This window comes from Sander vitreus, chromosome 2, assembly GCF_031162955.1.
Source record: "Sander vitreus isolate 19-12246 chromosome 2, sanVit1, whole genome shotgun sequence".
NCBI lineage: Eukaryota > Metazoa > Chordata > Actinopteri > Perciformes > Percidae > Sander > Sander vitreus.
This window is the reverse complement of record NC_135856.1, coordinates 5,101,724-5,124,033: the sequence shown is the minus strand read 5'-3', so window position 1 is coordinate 5,124,033 and position 22,310 is coordinate 5,101,724. Positions and strand designations below refer to the sequence as shown.

Below are 22,310 nucleotides of genomic sequence, written 5' to 3'. Positions count from 1 at the left end.
GCCCTGTAGTAACATGAGCTGTGCAATGCAAGTTGTCAGGTTTCATACAATCAGAGGCAGGGCTGATTACAGACGCCGCCTCAGTCAGGACATTTTAGCCACACTGTTATCAACAAATGTGGTTATGACAGATGCATCATTACGAGAAATTCTCAATCCATCAGGTGTTGAGGTTAAAACAATGTTAAAAGTGCACATTAAATCACGACCAAGCAAATTAAGTGGACGTAAATCAGATACCAAACAAAAGACTGAGCTGTCTTCAGTTTCCCATGTACATGAGAAAGGAACAGAGACATGTTCTTTTACTGCTTGACCTGTAGCCCCAATTGACCAAATAGAATGACCACTAAGCTTCGGTGTCAAATCTTTAACTCTAATAATCAAGTTTGTAGCACCAGAGTAAAAACAAAAGTGAGTGGAACCCCTTTAACTTTACACTAAATAGTAGGCATTTTCTTGTAGGCTTCAGAAGATAACATACTATAAGTTGGTTTAACTTTTTAGATTCTTTTTCAGAACTATTTATCCTATCAATTAGTCCCTAATAGCAAAGAAAAAACAGTGTATCAGTGCCAAGCATTTCGTCATTGCATGACGCGAGTGTGTGTGTGGTAGCAGTACCTTCCTCATCAGTTTTTTGGACTCAATCAGAGGGACTAGTGTTGTTCTCCGTCTGAGGTGTTTTTTCGTACCCAGTTACGTACCCAGTGTCCAAAGTCCTTGCAGTACCAACGCTGGACTGGGTTGTAGGGCTCATCATTTTGTCCACGGTACCCGCCTCGGTCTCCTCTGTCTCGACCACGTCCTTCTTGGCCGCGGCCTTTTCCGGGTCCGCGCTCCATATGTTGCCCACCAGCCTGTTGTAACATGCAGACAAACGCTTCAAACATGGTTTTCTCACGTACTCGTTGGTCTTTCCACCCGAGGCAGGTGTGACGGATGCTGTCGGTCATGTCTGAGAGTTGAGTCTGTGTCCTCTTCATCCCTCCGTTTTCCAGCTTGTCTTCCGGGCTTGTAGAGGACTGGAAAGCTCAGAATATGGGCTTTGGTTAGGTTGTAGAACTGATGAGGAGATAATTGGTGTATGTGTGCTTTTGCATTCTTTCCCTGAATCACTACCATCATCTTTTATCCATAGTTAAAACATTCTTCTTCCTTTTTTTTTTCTATTAGCTTTAAATCGTTTGTTTTAATCATTGATTTTCCCATTAATTCTACTTTTTCTAAATCCTGTTTCAACATTTTCAATTTGCCCGTACTTAATAAATCATTGTCTGGAAAGCCAAAATTTGTCGACCAGTACGGTAGACACTCCATACATTCTGGACCATATTTCCTAATCATCTCTTCAACAATTGGTCCTTTCGGGACTTGTGACTTTGACCCTTTGGAGCCCATTTTTCCAAATGGGGGATGTACGTACTTCTTAACCTTTTACGAGTAGCTGTCGCTTACAAGACAAAGTTTGTTACGGAAAAAACTCTGCACAAATCCGAACAGTTAACTTACTGTTTTTAGGAGTTTACAGGGTGACCAGAAAAAGTCTACCAGTCATAGTAAACCTACACAGAGCTAAAGTGTCCAGCTGGTCGTCTTTCCTTCGTCTGGTGTTAGAAGGGAGAGGAAATAAGCAAGGACACCTTGTCTTCACCAGTTCAGTTTTATCCCTGAGAAATCCTGTGGTGCTTTGAGAGGGCGTGGGGATTATCAATCTCTATCAGTGTGTTAGTCATATCACTGTGTCATTATGCAAATTGATGCAGGTCTATCTGAGGAAACACTATAACATACACTTTCAGATAGGGGCATCCATTAAAATACCCAGTTTCCCCGAAAAAAAACTCACACTTCTGTCCGATCAGACAGTCACCAACTTCATGCATATTGATAATGTTAAACTTAACTTGACTTCCTTCCTCTTAGCAGCCTGACTTCTGTCTTCTGCTTTCCGTACTGACCCCAGAGGAGCGTTATCTTTCAAGACAACATTTCTCTCTGTTTTTTTATTAATATGATTGCTATTTCTTGCAGACATTATTTACTTGCTTGTTATTTTCTCTGAAGTCCTGCAGATGAGAGGAGCAGCTATGAGTTTAACTGCAGCAGCGAGGAGATTAGTTTTCTTCCTTCTCTCTGTGCCAGGTACTGTATATCTACATTTACACTGTAGGACATATAGTATGCTTATTTAGAGTTCAACAAAGTTATAAATAGAAAAAATGAATTCCTAAACCATCACCTTGTCTATATGTAATGTGTGGTGTGATGTAAACCATTAAAACACATTCACTTCTGTTTCTTTGTTGCATCTCGTTGTAGGTAATTATAGTAGTAGTGGTATTATTGTGGTGATAACTATTGTCATCAGATTGTTTACCTATGTTTGTTCCCTGCATCCTTTAACCTAAATATTGAAGTGAAAAAAAAACTACACAAAACAGCAAATATTCAGCCAGTGACTGTCCACATTTTTAGATTTTAGCATTTTGATTTTTAGTAGTGTGTATCATTGCACAGTAAGGGTAGGGCTGTTTCAGTGAACTGTATAACTGGAGCTGTTAGTGGTTCATCTGAAGGATTCAGTCATCTAAAAATGTCTATGTCCATTTTTGAGAGAACAAGATAACTTATATTAAGAGCTCAAAAATAGGAACCAAACTTCCCCAATCATTTTATAACTTACTTGCAGATGTTGGTTTGATGTTTCGCTTCTCTGTATGGTTAACAGTAATCTGTCTTTAGTGATTTCTAAATATAATGTCCAGAAGCAGCCGAGTGTCAATGTGTGCTCATGAGTCTGTGTCCTAATCTCAGTGCTACTCTGACCAAAGAGTCAACGAAGAAGAAACAAAACTGGGAGAAATAACACTCATAATAATAATATTAATAATATTAATAATAATAATAATAATAATAATAATAATAATAATTATTATTATTATTATTATTATTCCTTAAAGCTGCATTACCATTCATTACTGAACAACACTTTACCGCCTTTGTGCTTGTCCATATTTGTGTTCACTGTGGCTTAAAACAGAAATAATACATAAGTCATACGTTCATATGCACTTTTAAACTCATGGTATTATTAACATAAGATACCATACCAGAGAAACATTTCAGTTTTAGTGGTAAGTAGTTTTGGTCAAAGTATTTGTCATCTAGGAAGTTTTCATATCGAAGAACCTCCTGAGTCTGATTGTGTTTCCTGATGTTCTCTGTGTTACAGTGATACAGGGTCAGCATAACTGGGGAGTGACTTACACCTCTACTCAGATCTGTGCTGTTAAAGGATCAACAGTTGAAATACACTGCAGCTACACATACCCATCCACAATAAATCAGCATGTTACCAAAGTTGAGAAAAGATTCTGGTTTACTAAAACGAGTAATAATGCACCTGTGGATCTGAAAAGAGATTCAAAATACAAAGGTCGTGTGGAGTATTTCTTTCATGACGACGACTGCACTCTGAGAATCACAGACCTGAGAGAGAGAGACTCTGTTAAGTACAATTGTAGGTTCATAACAAACCATGGTGGTTTCACTGGTTCACCTGGAGTCACTTTGTCTGTTACAGGTAATATTTTCATTGGAATATTTTGTCCAATTGTTTTTCTTGTGAATCTTTTGTCTGTCTGTTTGCATGCATGTACTGAAATGGTTTAGTTTGAAATGACATTTCTAATCTATTTTAACATTTCCAGACCTCCAGGTGAAGGTGACAAGATCATCGACCCAGGCAGAGCTGAGGTGTCACAGCAGCTGTAATATATCTGATAATCCTTCATATGTCTGGTTCAATAATGGACAGAAAATATATGGAGAAACATCTTCTTCTCTCAGAGTCTCTGTTGAAGATAACAACAGCTATTCCTGTGCTGTTACAGGATATGAAGATTACCGCTCTCCTTCAGTGTGTGAGTTTACTCCAGTGTCACTAATAAAAGAGCAAACTTAGAAAACTATACAATATAATGTGAGAAACTCAAGACATTATGTGTAATATCTCAGCTTATATTCAGTCACTCATTCAACTTTTGTATTAACAAGAACCTGATTTCAACATGTACATTTTCTCCTCACCAGGTGACCCACTCTATTATTCATGATATAAATAATTTTCTGTATAGTGACTTTTTATTGTTTATAATGAAATGTGTCTTTATACATTTTTTCCTCCAGATGCTCCAAAGCTTCCCTCTGTGTCAGTGAGTCCCTCTGCTGAGATAGTGGAGGGCAGTTCAGTGAAGCTGACCTGTAGCAGTGATGCTAACCCAGCAGCTAAATACACCTGGTACAAGGAGAATGTATACAAACCTCTCAGTGAAGAACCACATCTCGTCTTCAGCTCCATCCGGTCCTCTGACTCTGGACAGTATTACTGTACAGCTGAGAACAAGCTGGGGATGAAGACGTCTCAATACAAATTTATTGATGTGAAATGTGAGTGAAACGGCTCATTTAATAACAGCAAATTGATTCTCACACACACACACACACACACACACACACACACACACACACACACACACACACACACACACACTATTACACCACAATTTATGACTAAAGTTAATTTGTTTTCATCTGTCTGTGACTCCCACTGGGGATATCAGAGAGAACAGTAGAGTGACTCTGACCTGTAGCAGTGATGCTAACCCAGCAGCTACTTATACCTGGTTGAAGAGCAATGTAAAGCTCACACCTTCCATTGAAGAACAACAGCTGGTCCTCACGTCCATTCAGTCCTCTCACTCTGGACAATATACATGTAGAGCTAGGAACAGCCTGGGGCGTTACATATCCAAACCCATTTCTATTAAAGTGAAATGTGAGTGAAGCCACTTCATTTAAATAACGGTAAACTGTTTCATTTTAGTTAAGTTATGCCGATACATATTTCTTCCAGATGTTCAAAAGCTAGGCAGTCAGTTTCAAACATATTTTTAGGATATTTCATGTTTTAGCACATTCAAATGTAAGATACTCATTGCTTGTTCAGTTCTGGGTAAAAAAGATGCATAAAAAAATAATCTGTTATCTGTTGTTATGAATCAGATTTTTTTTCTTCTTCTTACAGTGATACAGAGTCAGAATGGCTGGGGAGTGACTTACACCTCTACTAAGATCTGTGCTGTTAAAGGATCAACTGTGGAAATACACTGCAGCTACACATACCCATCCACCATTGTTGATGGAGTTAAGGAAAAATTCTGGTTTACAAAAGAGAGTAATAATGTTTATGTGGATCTGACAACGGACCCGGAGTATTCAGGTCGTGTGCAGTATCAATGTACAAACAAGGACTGCACTCTGACAATCTCAGACCTGAGAGAGAGAGACTCAGCTGTGTACTATTTCAGGTTCATAACAAACCATTCAACAGGGAAATATACTGCTTCACCTGGAGTCACTCTGTCTGTCACAGGTAACTTTTTCATCTAAATATTTAATAAATTACTTCCAAGTGTTCCAACATCTTATGAAAGTTATTTGCATATGTGTGTATATATATGTGTGTCTGTTGACAGTTTAGTCTAAAATGAAGACTTCTGTTAATTATTCACATATTCAGGGCTCCAGGTGCAGGTTAGTGGAATCTACAAGTCCTCTTACAGGCCAGAGCTGAAGTGTCAGAGCAGTTGTCCTCTACCTGGTCATCCTTCCTACGTCTGGTACAAGAATGGACGGAACATTCAGGGACAAACATCTGATTCTTATTCAGCCTACGTTTATCCTGCAGACAGCTTTTCCTGTGCTGTAAGAGGACATGAGAAGTCCCGCTCTCCTTCAGTGTGTGAGTTTACTTACAGTCTTTCACCAGTAGACCGCCACCTGGTGGAGCCTTTTAGCTAGTGTACTGTACCAAAACTACTGTACACTTGGGTGACAACACCTGGCTTGTATTTTTTGGCTAACCAGACAGGTTGCATGCTTGTGTGTGTAGTCTGCTTCATAAATAACTTTTAAGTTTAACACATTTTGAAAAGTCTCACTCTGAGGAGGAGATCCAGTTCTCCTGCAGGTTTACATACTGAAGTACTTCCATAAAGTATTCAACTCTGTCCTCAGATGTTATGAATGTTATTGTGGTTTCTGATGTGCTCTGTATTACAGCGATGCGAGGTGAAAGAGGCTGGGGAGTGACTTACACCTCTACTAAGATGTGTGCCTTAAAGGGATCAAAAGTGGAAATACGCTGCAGCTACAGATACCCATCCACCAGCGTTAAGGAAAAATTCTGGTTTACAAAAGAGAGTAATAATATTTATGTGGATCTGACAACGGACCCGGAGTATTCAGGTCGTGTGCAGTATCACTCTGAAAACAACAACTCTACTCTGACAATCTCAGACCTGAGAGAGAGAGACTCAGCTGAGTACAAGTTCAGGTTCACAACAAACCAAGAAGGTGGAAGATATACCGGTTTACCTGGAGTCACTTTGTCGGTAGCAGGTAACATTTTCACTGAAAGTCAATTTGCTTTAAATGTTTAATATAAAAGAAACCTTGTTTATGCATATGTTGACACTTGATTCTAAAATAACATTTCTGTTGGTTAATCACAGATCCACAGCTCCAGGTACATGTGAGGAGATCAACAGTCACATCCTACCAACAGCCTACCTGGATAGAACTGACATGTCATAACAAGTGTCAGCTGCCTGATCATTATTCCTACATCTGGTACAAGAACGGACAGAAATTAGAAGATAAAAAAGATTATTTTCATCTAGACCTATTTAATCCTGCAGACAGCTATTCTTGTGCTGTATCAGGATACAAGATGTTCCCCTCTCCTTCAGTGTGTGAGTTTACTTCTCTTTGTTTCACTGTAATCATTTGGCCGAAGATCTTCCCTAAATATTAGAGAACAAGTCAAATTCATCTTTTACCTCTCCCACATTTTAGTACCTCTTCATAAACATTTATTCTGACCAAATTGTGATGTCAATCATTAAGCTTAATTCCCTTTCCAAAGCTTTTTGTTTTTATTTTAAAGCACTAACATTAAAGCACTCACACCACACAAATATTAATGTATAAAATAAAAACAAAGAAAACTATGAAAGGAAAAATTTAATATTATTTTACCTTACTGCTATAAAGAGTTTTATTGGAGTAAAGTGCAGAAAACAACACGCGTAATGCAGAGTGTTATAAATCATGACCAGTTCACTTTAAGCTCCAGTATCAGCGCTCTGGACAGCTGCAATAATCAAACATTGATATTATTTATAAAATATTCCATTTTACTTTCCTTAATGTCTTCCTGGATGAATGATTATTTTGAGAATATGAATTACTACAAAATAAATTGGATATTTTATAACATTCTTATTTTTCAGATGCTCCAAAGCTTCCCTCTGTGTCAGTGAGTCCTTCTGGTGATTTAATGGAGGGAAGTTCAGTAAATGTGACCTGTAACAGTGATGCTAACCCAGCAGCTAACTATACCTGGTACAAGAAAAATCTAGTTCCCAATCCAGTTCTTGAACGCCTCAGTGAAGAACCACAGCTCGTCTTCAGCTCCATCCGGTCCTCTGACTCTGGACAGTATTACTGTACAGCTGAGAACAAGCTGGGGAGGAGGACATCAGCAAACATCTCTATTAATGTCAAATGTGAGTTAAATACATCTGTCACATCCTTTGCTCTTTATTAAAGGGACACACTACTGATTACACATGAAATATAGTTTAGGAAGACATTTTTAATAAGAAGCCTGCGTTACAAGCTGTGCTGTGGGGTTTGAAGGAGTGGGTTTTTAAGAGGAAAGGGTGTCTAAATAAAGATGCTATTGATCAATTTATAATCTATGTTCATATACAGATGGTCCAAAGCGTTCCTCTGTGTCAGTGAGTCCCTCTGCTGTAGATTTGTTTTTTTAATCGGTCGATTGTGTTACACATTTTCATGTCAATTTCTAATTCATTCCACAGTTTAACTCCATACACCGAAACACACCTTTGTTTTACATTTGTTCTGCTATTTGGTTTGGTGAAAATCCAGCTTCCCCTCAGTTCATATTGACATTCTCTTATTTGAAGCAGCCTCTGGATACAGTCTGGCAACATGCTATTATATACTTTGTACATTAATGATGCTATTGTAAGGTCTACAAGTTCACTAAAATTAAGTACCTGTAAGTTTATAAATAACTGATTTGTCAGTTCACGATAATTAGCCCCATTTGTGATTCTGATTGCTTTCTTTTGAAGTAAGAAAATTTGATTTGTGATATTCCGAGAAATAACTCGCCAAAACTTCATGTGGGTTTCTTCACATGCAGTCAAACCAGAGGGAGACTCACATGGAATAGCTTAAATCTGTCCAGTCTTTGCAGGTAAATATTTGTACTGATCATAACTACTTTCTTCAGCTCTTGCGTCCCATTCACAGTCTTCTGATATTCACTGAGCAGCTCCAGGAGATTTTAGGGGTTTTGTGCAGTTTTAGGACTCAAACCATCACACATCAATGTAGTCAGACCACCTTCAAAGTCTAAAATGCTGATAGACTACACAGAGCTACACAGAGTTAGTAATTTAAATACCATGTGTTCTTCTGCAGTGAGTCACCTTTAACCTAGAGTAATCTCTGTTAACACATCTCCTCCAGATGGTCCAAAGCTTCCCTCTGTGTCAGTGAGTCCCTCTGCTGAGATAGTGGAGGGCAGTTCAGTGACTCTGACCTGTAGCAGTGATGCTAACCCAGCAGCTAACTACACCTGGTACAAGGAGAATGAAGACTCACCAAAAGCATCAGGACAGATCTTCACCATCACTGACATCAGAGCTGAACACAGTGGGAATTATTACTGTGAAGCCCAGAACAGAAGAGGACGTCAGAACTCCACCTTACATCTGAATTTCAACTCAAATCTATTTCTGAGAAATAACTCACCAAAACTTCATGTGGGTTTCTTCACATGCAGTCAAACCAGAGGGAGACTCACATGGAGGAAAAGAAAAAGAAGTCTTTAACTCCAAACGTTTTCATTCTCAGTTTTTTTAGAAGCAGCAGGTAGCAGAAGATTTGAGAAGAATGCAGCTTTATTTGTACCTGTGCAGGTACATAACATAACTGAACTCAGTTCAGGATTTGACTTGGTATGCAAAGTGATAATTTATGTAGTAAATTACTTTTAAGAAATATTGTTCACCCTTTCACATCACACCTGTCCTGGCAGAGAAAGCCAGTAAAGTCCAACTATTCCACAGCATGTACAGTAGATCTTAAATATTATGTTGGCCTATATATACATTTTTACACATTGAAAAACATTAGCTCATCTCTGTCAAACTTTGCTAGTTGTCCATTTGTATTGAATTAATTATATTGTATTGCATGTATTGTTAGTTTGAACGTCATGCCAGTTCCCTCTCACGCATAATTGCATTTTCTTTTGCATCCCTTATCCTAGATTTTTTTTTTCCAATTCTGAATGTTTTATTGTATTTCTATATTTCTTATGATTGTACTTTCTGTGTTGTTGTTCTGTTTTTGTCTTTGTAATCTGACTCGATGACATTGATAATGAGGGTCGCCCCTCAATGATCTCGCGAGGATAAATAAAGGTTGAATGAAAAAAATAACATAAGCCCAGCTCTGTCACACTTTGCTAGTTGAAACATTTTCTATGTATTTGAGTGGCTGACTCAAATAAACCTGCAGCTTGCACAGCAACTGTGTAGTTTGAACATCATGTCAGTTCCCCTCTCACTGCTGCAGAGGGCGGCTTCAAGCAAACTGTTTATTTTTTAGAATAAAGTTTTTTTAATAATCAGCAATGAACACAAACAATAATAAAATATGTTTAATTGCTCTGACTTGTTTCTCACTTGCTCATTATTTGTCCATCTGTATAACTCACCAGTTTGCTTTGATGAGACAAGAATTGAAAAGAACAGAAAAAACAAGATGACAAACATTTAAAGCTTTAGTGCGTAACTTTTCGATATTAATGAACGTCCGTTACGATCACGGAAGGCTTGTATCATGTGGGCGTGCAGACAGTGTTGTTGTCATTACTTAGAATTCCTCATGGAGGTGGCAGAACCACGCACTATAGCTTTAAACTTTACACTTCAAGGAAAGAGCTTATTTCATTCTATGAAGAGTGTAACTTTGGAAGATTTCTACTTGATCTTTCTAACTTGAACCGCTAAAGTCTCATATTACTTTCATATAAACACAAAATGCAAGAAGCAAAGTCTGTCTCAGTGTAGAACCTGACTATTGTTTGAAGACAGACTTTTTTTTGTGAACCTATCCTTTAATAATTCAAGTAGTGTCTATCCAACCAGGCTCCAGGCACAGGGTTAACCAGTTAAACTAAAGAGCATTAATATTATTGGCCGCTTCTGGTGATCAAGGGTATTACAACAACAAAAACAGAGAGATATCAAGACTCTGGATCACAGTTGTTTAGCAAATTAGATTCTCCACTTTTTACCCTGCAAATATTTTACTAAATAAATTTAAATAAATAATATGTAGCAGTAGAAACAAAATAGTGTATTTGTCAAACATGCAATAGTAATCAAACAGGTACCAAACATTTTTTTGGGATGTGCTTGATTGAATTAGTAGTATTGTACTTTGCAGAACTACCACCACCCCTCGAAACATTTACTTTGCAGACATTGCAAACAACCGACCAACTAGTTGGAGTGGTAAGCGTGAGATATCTCCACGCAGCCGACTCTTTGGCTCGCTCCATGTTTCTTAACGGTTAACTCAACTCTTCCAGCATGCACAGACACACGTGCTGTTGACGAATGACGTAGAATGTGCTGCGACGAAAAAAAACAAACTGGATCTGGCCCGTGGATCTGTACATTTTTCCGATCCCTGATACTGCCTCAATATTGAGTGTGTAGACTATTGGATTGGCTGTCATGCTAATATATATAGAGTGAGAGCACCATATGCTGAGAGGTATAAGGCTGAAAATAATAATACAAATAAAATAAGGATTAAAAGCAGCAGAATGCCTCTTTTGCGAGAAAAAACATCCTAGGTACTATAAAAAGTAGAAAATCCAGGAAGTAATAAAACTTCGTATTGCCAACATACTGGCCTAAAATAGTTTAACATCCGTGTTCTGCATTTCTCCGTACTTTCACACCCCTGACCACAAAGAGGAACAAACCAAGCTAATAACTCATCTTTTCACATACCGCACCCTTCTGGTAATTAATATTCAGTTTCTTCATTTCTTCAGAAAAAATGCATTGAAGTTTCGAAGCCTTTCCCGTTTCTTCACTGCCCCTTCAAACACTATGATGCCCTGCTTAGTGCACATAGATAATAACTGTAGAAATGTACGATGCTTAACTCTTTTCTTTCCCAATGTGACACCTTTTTGTTACTCTTACATCCAACTGCAAGATGTGGAGAAAAAAATAGGGACAAGTCTTCAAATAAATAGGATGCATCTACATAATTCTTTTTGTTTTTGTTTTTTTAAGATCATTTTTTTGGGACTTTTCCCGTTATTTGAAAGTGGATAGATATAAAAGGGGGAGAGAGATGGGGGAATGACACGCAGCAAAGGGAAGCAGGTCAGAACCTGCGCCGCTGCAGGACTCAGCCAACATGGGGCGAACACTCTTATTGGGTGAGCTAGAGGCTGCCCCGCATCTATGTAATTTAACTGGGAACGATGAGGCTAACGCTTCACAGACATTACACCACGCACAACAGCAGTACCCTGGAACTGGAACTGATAACATTATGAATGGCCACATTCCATTTATAATGTTATCAGTTACAAAAAAAAGTCTGTTATTTGTCTCATTCTAAAGTAAAATCATTTCAAGCTTTTGAAAAGTGTATCATGAAGAACGTTTTGTAAACCTGTTATAAAATATCCTATAGGTTTCCCTAAAATCCGCAACAAGAGGTTGGTTTGGGTGGTGGATGGGTCAAACTACACAGGAATTTCACCAGGAGGCCGGGGTTCGTGTCCTGTTCTTGTCCCGTGTGTCACACAAGTGTACATTTGCTGGATGGTGTTTTAAGCCCCCAATGTCTCCTTCCAGGCAGCGCTGCGACCGTTGACTTCAAGGCACCTAACCCTAACCTTAACCCGAACCTTAACTAGACTCCGTCTGACTGAGAAGCTAAAGAAGACTTTTTGTTTCACTAATTAACACTAACTAAAAATGTTTTGCTAACTCTTTTTATTGGTGTTTTCACAGCAGACAAAGTTCAAGTAAGTCATTGTACAAGTAGGCCTATGTTCAACATTTTCTTACCGAGAACAAGTAAAGTTCACCCTGAAAAAGTAGAAAAAACAGACCTCATCTTCGTAGTAAGATTGCTTTTAAGGGCTACGGTTCAAAGCGAGGTTAAAATGTGACAAATATATATAAGTAAAAAAGAAGGTACATAGGGTGACAGACAGTCAGCTTCAATGACAAATCAAGCGCTGGTTTTGTAGTCTGAACATCATGCCAGTTCCCTCTCACTGCTGCAGAGGGCGATAGTGTGCAGGTGTAAGCTTTTGATTTCAGCTTTAAACAAACTCTTTTTGTGTTCATTCTTCAGAATGAAGTTTTTATTGATCAGTAATGAGTGCAAATACAATTTAAATCAGTTGGTATGCTCTAATGTATTTCTCACTTGCCCAGTGTTGTCCATCTGTAAAACTGGTCACAGTGTAAAGTCTGGTGAACAACCTAAAACAGCAACTGCCTGATGGAATCAAACTGACTCTGTCCTTCTACTGCAGCTCAACACTTCAAGGAAAGAGCTAATTACATTCTAGATGTCCACGTGATTTGTCTAACTTGAACAGCTAAAGTCTCATTTTACTTAATTAATGTCTGGTATGAACAGGTGATATTTCAACAAAAAAACAGACTGATATCAAACCTCAGGATCACAGTTCTTTAGCTAATTTGCCGCTCCTCTTTTGACCCTGCAGATATTTTACTGAGTGCTCATTTCATGCTATATTCTATTTACTTTGCATTAAAAGTCTTAATATTATTGTTACGCTGGGATACAGAACGGACCAAAATGCAATGTTCAACACAAAATCAGGTTTATTTAACAAAGGAAAGGAAGGAGGTGTGGGGAGGAGGACGCCAAAAACAGGAGCGAGGACACGAGGGCTGGGGAAGGATGACGAAGGCTGAGACAGGATGGTGAGGGACCTGAGAGCTGGAGTAGGATGGCGAGGGATAAGTAGACTGTGGTAGGATGGCGAGGGATAAGTAGACTGTGGTAGGATGACGAGGGAGCTCGGGGAGCGCAGGGAAAATGGGGCCGAGGGAACCGAGGAGGAGACACAGAAGTCCGGGGAACAGGCTGGAAGCGGGAGCGAAGGCAGGATAAAACTGGGGGGCTGCACAACAATTATATATCATATTATATGTTTTCATTCATAGAGTTGAGACTGACCAGCTGAGTATGAGATGTCCTAAAATGGTCTACATATTTATTGAGGTAACAGCAGTGTCTTTTTGTTGTCTCACTAAAAAGAAACTTGTTGCTCTATCCGATAACTTTGGTGTTAAAGGTCCTATGACATGCTGCTTTTTGGATGCTTTTATATAGTCCTTAGTGGTCCCCTAATACTGTATCTGAAGTCTCTTTTATATAGGCGTTAGTGGTCCCCTAATACTGTATCTGAAGTCTCTTTTATATAGGCCTTAGTGGTCCCCTAATACTGTATCTGAAGTCTCTTTTATATAGGCCTTAGTGGTGAACAACCTAAAACAGCAACTGCCTGATGGAATCAAACTGACTCTGTCCTTCTACTGCAGCTCAACACTTCAAGGAAAGAGCTAATTACATTCTAGATGTCCACGTGATTTGTCTAACTTGAACAGCTAAAGTCTCATTTTACTTAATTAATGTCTGGTATGAACAGGTGATATTTCAACAAAAAAACAGACTGATATCAAACCTCAGGATCACATTTCTTTAGCAAATTTGCTGCTCCTCTTTTTACCCTGCAGATATTTTGTTCATTTCATGCTATATTCTATTTACTTTGCAGTAAAAGTCTTAATATTATATTAAATATTATCTTATATGAAGTGTTGGGAAGGATACTTTCAAAACGTATTCCTTTACAGAATACAGAATACATGCCCACAAATGTAATTTCTAACGTATTCCGTTTGGATTACTTCCACATTGAATTGCGTGTAGTGTAGGAATGCGGCCATCACATACAGCTTACTAAACAGGCCTATTCTGGTGTGTTCTTCTGTTCCAACTGGCTGAATGTGCACCTGAACAAGCAGATAGATGTTTGTATTTGTAGTCCTGAACTGCCAACCCGGTTTCACGCCAGTTTGTGAAATAGTCACGTTATTTTGATTTATTGATTTGTGTACAGGTCACGATTTTCTTGTTTATTTCGTGTACAGGTCACGATTTTCGAACCTTACCATTTCACGACCTGCCATGACACTGGGCTGCTCTGGGGGACACAACAACGGGGAAAATAAATTCCATACGCCGGCGACAACAACAGGACGGACCGCCACACGGGGACGCGATCCCCGGGCGCAGCAACACGATCTGCGGTCTCTGTGGCACGCAACAACGGGGACATGAAACGCCACAACAACGGGACGGTTGAGGTTAGGAAGAGAAGATACTGGGAAAGGAACTGTCACACGCAGGACACACCTACAACAACGGGACGGTTGAGGTTAGGAAGAGAAGATACTGGGAAAGGAACTGTCACACGCAGGACACACCTACAACAACGGGACGGTTGAGGTTAGGAAGTGAATAACGCGGAAAGGAACTGCAACATGCCAGACGCAAACCCCGGTCTCCGGGGTCCTTAAAGTCCTGTGTTGTTTGACCCATCCACCACCCCGACCAACCTCCCTATGCCGATTTTCTGCTTTTCATACTACTCCCTACCGTTGTCGTGCTGTGATCAAGAGATACGCTTCCCATTTAAATACATTAAATTAAAATTTGTAATCACCACCAGTGTTGGGAGTAACGTGTGTGTAGCGTTTAAGTATAACGGCGTTACTAACGGTGTTATTTTTTCGGTAACGGAGTAATCTAATTAATTACTTTTCCCATCGTTGCAACGCGAGAATGTAAAGTGGCGCGTTACTACAATTTGGTTAAATGAAGCGCGAGGTGTCACATCAGCTGCCTGGAGAGAGCAGGGGGGGGGATGATGACACCGTTGCAAATGCGATGATGATTGGCTGGGTGGGCGGATGCCCTGCTCACGCTGTCTCACTGCACGCTCTGACTACCACTAAACACAAGACAGCGACAATGGCCGACCAGCCAGGGATATTCAAAGGTAGCGTTCTCGAAACAACATAATCGTGTCCTGCTCACGAATCAATAGATTCAATAACGTAACCGTTTCACAAACTGCCACATACCAGCAATATGTCTGTCCCACCCACGACACAGCCTGCCTCGACCAGTGCTATGGAAATATCCAGGACGCCTTCCACTCTAAAGCACTTCCCGGTTTAGGGAACTCGGATCACAACATCAAATTGATGCCTGCCTATGTGTCCAGGCTGCAGCGTGAGAAAGTCAGAAAGGTGGAGGTTAAGTGCTGGACTGCTGCCGCCTCCGAGGCACTGCGAGATTGTCTAGAGCGCACAGACTGGAACGTAGTGACCGATGGGACCCGAAAATGTCAACGACGCGTCGCTTGCTATCTCAGGGTACATAACATTCTGCGAGGACACAATCATTCCCAAAAAGACTGTTAAGATGTTTCCCAACAACAAGCCCTGGGTAACCCCAGAACTAAAACAACTTCTTAACCAAAAAAAGCGACTGTTTAAATCGGGAGGAAATAGAGAACAGAAAAGGAAAAACATAAAAAGTATGATCAGGGACTGTAAAGCGGAATATGATCGTAAAATTGAGAACTTTTTTTTAGAAATGACGCTAGGAGAGCATGGCAGGGTGTTCAGGCAATTACAGGACACAAACCTAAGAAACATCTCATGGCAGTGGAAAACAAACTTGAATTGGCCAATGATTTGAATGATTTTTATTGTAGATTTGATATCCATGATTTTATAGCTGAACAGGAATTGGTTTATGAAGAAATCAGTAGTATGAAGTGTGGGGACATTGACATTTCTATAGATGATGTTAAGTCTTACTTTAGACATGTGAATCCCCGTAAAGCTAGTGGGCCTGATGGTATTAGCAGCAGGATTAAGGGTGTGTGCAGATCAGTTGGCACAGCCCTTTCAAAGGCTGTTCCAGCTGTCAATAGACACTGGTGTAGTTCCTTGTGTATGGAAAAAAATGTTGATGCCCTGTTGCCCTAGCATCCACAGCAATGAAATGTTTTGAAAAAATAATCCTGAAACAGCTTTTATGTGAGGTCACACCATCCTTAGACCCAAACCCATTTGCGTATCGTGCAGACAGAGGGGTTGAAGATGCACTGCTGACCCTGACAAACAACATATATGAGCACCTTGAACAGGCAAAGAGTCTTGTCAAGATTGTGTTCATAGACTTCCGTAGCCTGGATGCCAGCCGAACTTAGCCCCACCCACAACATTCGAGGTCGGGAAGTTCGGTCTGGACTTGATCCGTTGAGGAGCAATTATGCTCGAACAAGAGCTGTTCGGATCAATCAAATTGTGAGGGTGGGCTTTATACGATGATGGACAGATGCAGTAACGTACAGTAACATCTCTCTCACACACACACACACACACACACACAGCTGATGGTGTCGCTGCGACTCAGCTGTTCAAGTCACAGAGGCTGGTTTTAGAACATAAGAGACTTCACCTGTTTCAACGGCCAATTGAGAAGTCAGCTGGTAAAGTCAGCTAAAAACTATAGAAATGAAATTATCAATAATCCATTTTATTTCTATGTTACAAACAGCTTTACGAAATGGTAGAGTTTTAGACGGAGCGGAGCCTCAACAACCCGAAAGCACGGTAGCGTTATATGGTGGAGAGAGCTAGAGAGAGACTGAAGAGAGGGAGCGCCCAACGGCGTTAGAACAAAGCCGTGAATCAGAGAAATAAAACGTGTTTTCGCTGATTCATCTCTAGAAATGCAACTGTAGCAAGCATCTCACTATCACTAACGTTATCCACATTCATATTTAGACGAAAAAAATTATATATCCAGCTTAAAAAAAGTCTAAAAGTTGGGAGTTAGGACGGAAGTGCATCGTGCAAAGAGTGGTTGCTATGGAGACGAAACACCGTCTCGTCTGTTGACAGTTGAGTTGAGTTCCATTGCTCTGATTGGTTGTAGATCTATCCAATGAGTGCAGAGGAATTTTCTTTCCCTGTTCGGTTGGAACACGCGCCATAATCACAGCCCAATGGAGCGGTTTCAGACTCACATTCTGACTAGAATCTGAGTATGACCACGTCAGGCTAAGACTGCCGCAGTGCCTTCAACACAATCCAACCCCACCTGATGGTAAAAAAAACTGGTACACCTCGGGGTTAACCCAAGACTAGTTTTGTGGATTTTTGACGAACTGTGGTCAACAAGTCAAATTCAACTTGTGTGTCTCATTGTTAAAAGCCATAAATACAGGGGCACCACAAGGGTGCGTTCTGTCCCCTATTCTATACACCTTATATACCAATAACTGCCAAGCAACCTCCTCAGACCACACTTATTTTAAATACGCTGATGATACAGCATTAGTGGGTTTTGTAAAGTCTAATATTGCATCCCTAGAGGGTTTTGAGAGGGAGGTGCAGGGTTTTACTAAATGGTGTACAGATAATTTCCTTGTGGTTAATTCGAAAAAAAAAAAAAAAAAAAAAAGAGATGACCATAGATTTTAATAAGAAGGGAATTATAGTACGGGTAGTGCGGGTAAATTGGGAACGTCTGGAGGAGGCCCCTGTCCGACAGACTTTCAACTCACACCTCCGGCGGAGCTTTTCGTGCATCCCTGTGGAGGCTGGGGGCATTGAACCCGAGTGGACAATGTTCAAAGTTTCCATTGCTGAAGCTGCGGTGAGGAGCTGTGGTCTTAGGGTCTTAGGTGCCTCAAGGGGCGGTAACCCACGAACACCGTGGTGGACACCGGTGGTCAGGGAAGCCGTCCGACTGAAGAAGGAGTCTTTCCGGGATATGTTATCCCAGACGACTCCGGAGGCAGTTGCAAGGTACCGAAGGGCCCGAAGGGCTGCAGCCTCTGCCGTGAAAGAGGCAAAGCAGCGTGTGTGGGAGAAGTTAGGAGAAGACATGGAGAAGGACTTTCGGTCGGCACCAAGGTACTTCTGGAAAACCGTTCGCCACCTCAGGAGGGGGAAGCGGGGAACCATCCAAGCTGTGTACAGTAAGGATGGGACGCTGTTGACCTCAACTGAGGAGGTAATAGGGCGGTGGAAGGAGCACTTTGAGGAACTCCTAAATCCGACTAATACGCCCTCTATGGTAGAGGCAGAGCTGGAGGATGAGGGGGGGATTGGCATCCATTTCCCTGGTGGAGGTTGCTGAGGTAGTTAAACAACTCCACAGTGGCAAAGCCCCAGGAATTGAAGAGATCCGTCCAGAAATGCTTAAAGCTCTGGGTGTGGAGGGGTTGTCTTGGTTGACACGACTCTTCAACATTGCGTGGAAGTCTGGGACGGTGCCTAAGGAGTGGCAGACCGGGGTGGTGGTTCCCCTTTTTAAAAAGGGGGACCAGAGGGTGTGTGCCAATTACAGGGGTATCACACTTCTCAGCCTCCCGGTAAAGTCTACTCCAAGGTGCTGGAAAGGAGGGTTCGGTCGATAGTCGAATCTCAGGTTGAAGAGGAACAATGCGGATTCCGTCCCTGGTCGTGGAACAACGGACCAGATCTTTACTCTCGCAAGGATCCTGGAGGGAGCCTGGGAGTATGCCCAACCAGTCTACATGTGTTTTGTGGATCTGGAGAAGGCGTATGACCGGGTGCCCCGGGAGATACTGTGGGAGGTGCTGCGGGAGTACAGGGTGAGGGGTCCCTTCTCAGGGCCATCCAATCTCTGTACGACCAAAGCGAGAGCTGTGTCCGGGTTCTCGGCAGTAAGTCGGACTCGTTTCAGGTGAGAGTTGGCCTCCGCCAGGGCTGCGCTTTGTCACCAATCCTGTTTGTAGTATTTATGGACAGGATATCGAGGCGTAGTCGGGGTGGAGAGGGGTTGCAGTTCGGTGGGCTGGGGATCTCATCGCTGCTTTTTTGCAGATGATGTGGTCCTGATGGCATCATCGGCCTGTGACCTTCAGCACTCACTGGATCGGTTCGCAGCTGAGTGTGAAGCGGCTGGGATGAGGATCAGCACCTCTAAATCGGAGGCCATGGTTCTCAGCAGGAAACCGATGGAGTGCCTTCTCCAGGTAGGGAATGAGTCCCTACCCCAAGTGAAGGAGTTCAAGTACCTTGGGGTCTTGTTCGCGAGTGAGGGGACAATGGAGCGGGAGATTGGTCGGAGAATCGGCACAGCAGGTGCGGTATTACATTCAATTTATCGCACTGTTGTGACGAAAAGAGAGCTGAGCCAGAAGGCAAAGCTCTCAATCTACCGGTCAGTTTTTGTTCCTACACTCACCTATGGTCATGAAGGCTGGGTCATGACCGAAAGAACAAGATCCAGGGTACAAGCGGCTGAAATGGGTTTCCTCAGGAGGGTAGCTGGCGTCTCCCTTAGAGATAGGGTGAGAAGCTCAGTTATCCGTGAGGAGCTCGGAGTAGAGCCGCTGCTCCTTTGCGTCGAAAGGAGCCAGTTGAGGTGGTTCGGGCATCTGGTAAGGATGCCCCCTGGGCGCCTCCCTAGGGAGGTGTTCCAGGCACGTCCAGCTGGGAGGAGGCCTCGGGGGAGACCCAGGACTAGGTGGAGGGATTATATCTCTAACCTGGCCTGGGAACGCCTCAGGGATCCCCCAGTCGGAGCTGGTTAATGTGGCCCGGGAAAGGGAAGTTTGGGGTCCCGACCCGACCCCGGATAAGCGGATGAAGATGGATGGATGGATGGGAATTATAGTTCCACCTTCAAATATAAATGGTGTAGTGGTAGAGCGGGTTACAACATACACATATTTGGGTGTTGAAATAGACAATAAACTGACATTTAATGAATGTGCACAAAACAAGTCCAAAAAGTTACAGAAGAGGATGTTTTTTCTATGGAAACTCAATAATTTTAGAATAGACAGCTGTATTCTTCAGATGTTTTACAAAGCTCTCTTGCAGAGTGTCTTATCATTTGGCCTTATTTGTGCCTTTGGTAACATGTATATTAAGGACCAGAAGAAACTGCAACCAATAGTCAAAACAGCCAGTAAGATCATTGGAGTTGATCAGGATTCCGTAGTTCAACTGTACAATGACCTTAGTTTAAAAAAGACAGAACAAATTCTAAATGATTCAACCCACCCTCTTCATCAGATTGTTTTAAGAAGCAACAGGTCAAGTGGCAGACTCCTGCTAAGGAAAATTAGGACTACAAGGTACAGCAAGTCTTTTGTGCCTACAGCAATTAGACTGCACAACAATAGACTTATAAGCTCTTAGGCATCTTAAACTATGAGCATACTGTATATATCTACAGCTCTGGGGCTAGTAAATCAGCACGTAGGAGAATGTAAAGTCGCACGTCAACTATGAAATAGCAAGGTGACGAGTAAAACTACAGCAGACGACTACCCTTGGCTAATTAAAAAAAAAAACTTACTTTAAGATGCTTCTTCAGGTTGGAGGTGGAGTAATCTGGACGCTGAAAGGAGGTTGGTTGCTGGTAAGCAGAGGTTGCACTGCACAGTTATATTTCGTTCTCCCTGTTCTTTCTTTAATGTAAAATGCTGTTTGAATTTCCAAGATAGATGCATTCTGGGAAATGCATGGAGTTGCCTTAATCACTTCTTTCCCTTAAAAAACTCTTTGGTTGCTTTCGCAGTATGCTTCGGGTCATTGTCCATCTGCACTGTGAAGCGCCGTCCAATGAGTTCTGAAGCATTTGGCTGAATATGAGCAGATAATATTGCCCGAAACACTTCAGAATTCATCCTGCTGCTTTTGTCAGCAGTCACATCATCAATAAATACAAGACAAGCAGTTCCATTGGCAGCCATACATGCCCACGCCATGACACTACCACCACCATACTTCACTGATGAGGTGGTATGCTTTGGATCATGAGCAGTTCCTTTCCTTCTCCATACTCTTCTCTTCCCATCACTCTGGTACAAGTTGATCTTTGTCTCATCTGTCCATAGGATGTTGTTCCAGAAATGTGAAGGCTTTTTTAGATGTTGTTTGGCAAACTCTAATCTGGCCTTCCTGTTTTTGAGGCTCACCAATGGTTTACATCTTGTAGTGAACCCTCTGTATTCACTCTGGTGAAGTCTTCTCTTGATTGTTGACTTTGACACACATACACCTACCTCCTGGAGAGTGTTCTTGATCTGGCCAACTGTTGCGAAGGGTGTTTTCTTCACCAGGAAAAGTATTCTTCGGTCATCCAAAACAGTTGTTTTCCGTGGTCTTCCGGGTCTTTTGGTGTTGCTGAGCTCACCGGTGCGTTCTTTCTTTTTAAGAATGTTCCAAACAGTTGATTTGGCCACACCTAATGTTTTTGCTATCTCTCTGATGGGTTTGTTTAGATTTTTCAGCCTAATGATGGCTTGCTTCACTGATAGTGACAGCTCTTTGGATCTCATATTGAGAGTTGACAGCAACAGATTCCAAATGCAAATAGCACACTTGAAATGAACTCTGGACCTTTTATCTGCTCCTTGTAAATGGGATAATGAGGGAATAACACACACCTGGCCATGGAACAGCTGAGCAGCCAATTGTCCCATTACTTTTGGTCCCTTAAAAAGTGGGAGGCACATATACAAACTGTTGTAATTCCTACACCGTTCACCTGATTTGGATGTAAATACCATCAAATTAAAGCTGAAAGTCTGCAGTTAAAGCACATCTTGTTCGTTTCATTTCAACTCCATTGTGGTGGTGTATAGAGCCAAAAAGATTAGAATTGTGTCGATGTCCCAATATTTATGGACCTGACTGTATATGTATATATACACACATATATAAATGTACTTTATTTTAATTACAATAAATAAATCATCATTGATGGCATTCGAGCATATGCGTTGCAGATGTTTAAATTTGCGTTCTGATTTGTTTACTACGTCCCCGCTGTCAGACATAGGCTAATTGTTGTATTTCCCACATGTGCCGGGTTTTGATACAGAAATGCATTTTTCATTCGCAATGGCAAGATTAGCCTAATAGCATATAACAAAACATTAGATAAATTATTTCGATTTGGCATTAGAAGAAATCAGACTTCATCTGTAA

General features: G+C 41.3%; 3 protein-coding genes across 3 annotated transcripts in view; 2 read left to right on the top strand and 1 right to left on the bottom strand.

The window, feature by feature from the left end:
• LOC144530942 (B-cell receptor CD22-like) overlaps positions 1–22,310 on the bottom strand; it is a 129,498-nt gene that overhangs the window by 30,866 nt on the left and 76,322 nt on the right. The window lies entirely within an intron of this gene.
• Positions 1,410–12,572, top strand: LOC144530722 (basement membrane-specific heparan sulfate proteoglycan core protein-like). Its single transcript, XM_078270430.1, has 12 exons — positions 1,410–1,418; positions 3,172–3,586; positions 3,714–3,926; positions 4,192–4,452; positions 5,090–5,437; positions 5,585–5,806; positions 6,127–6,465; positions 6,579–6,818; positions 7,359–7,634; positions 7,843–7,872; positions 8,632–8,817; positions 12,568–12,572. The coding sequence occupies exons 1-12, from the start codon at positions 1,410–1,412 to the stop codon at positions 12,570–12,572; spliced, it is 2,544 nt and encodes an 847-aa protein (XP_078126556.1).
• LOC144530701 (B-cell receptor CD22-like) overlaps positions 13,254–22,310 on the top strand; it is an 18,251-nt gene continuing 9,194 nt past the window's right edge. Inside the window, exon 1 of the mRNA XM_078270395.1 lies at positions 13,254–13,350. Within this exon, the coding sequence (XP_078126521.1) occupies positions 13,254–13,350 (97 nt within the window). The remainder of the gene's footprint in view (positions 13,351–22,310) is intronic.

Excerpts from the sequence above, each read along its gene's own strand:
- LOC144530722 (XM_078270430.1), top strand. Across the intron at positions 3,927-4,191 it reads TTACCGCTCTCCTTCAGTGT|ATGCTCCAAAGCTTCCCTCT; the intron begins GTGAGTTTACTC and ends TTTTTCCTCCAG. Across the intron at positions 6,819-7,358 it reads GTTCCCCTCTCCTTCAGTGT|ATGCTCCAAAGCTTCCCTCT; the intron begins GTGAGTTTACTT and ends CTTATTTTTCAG.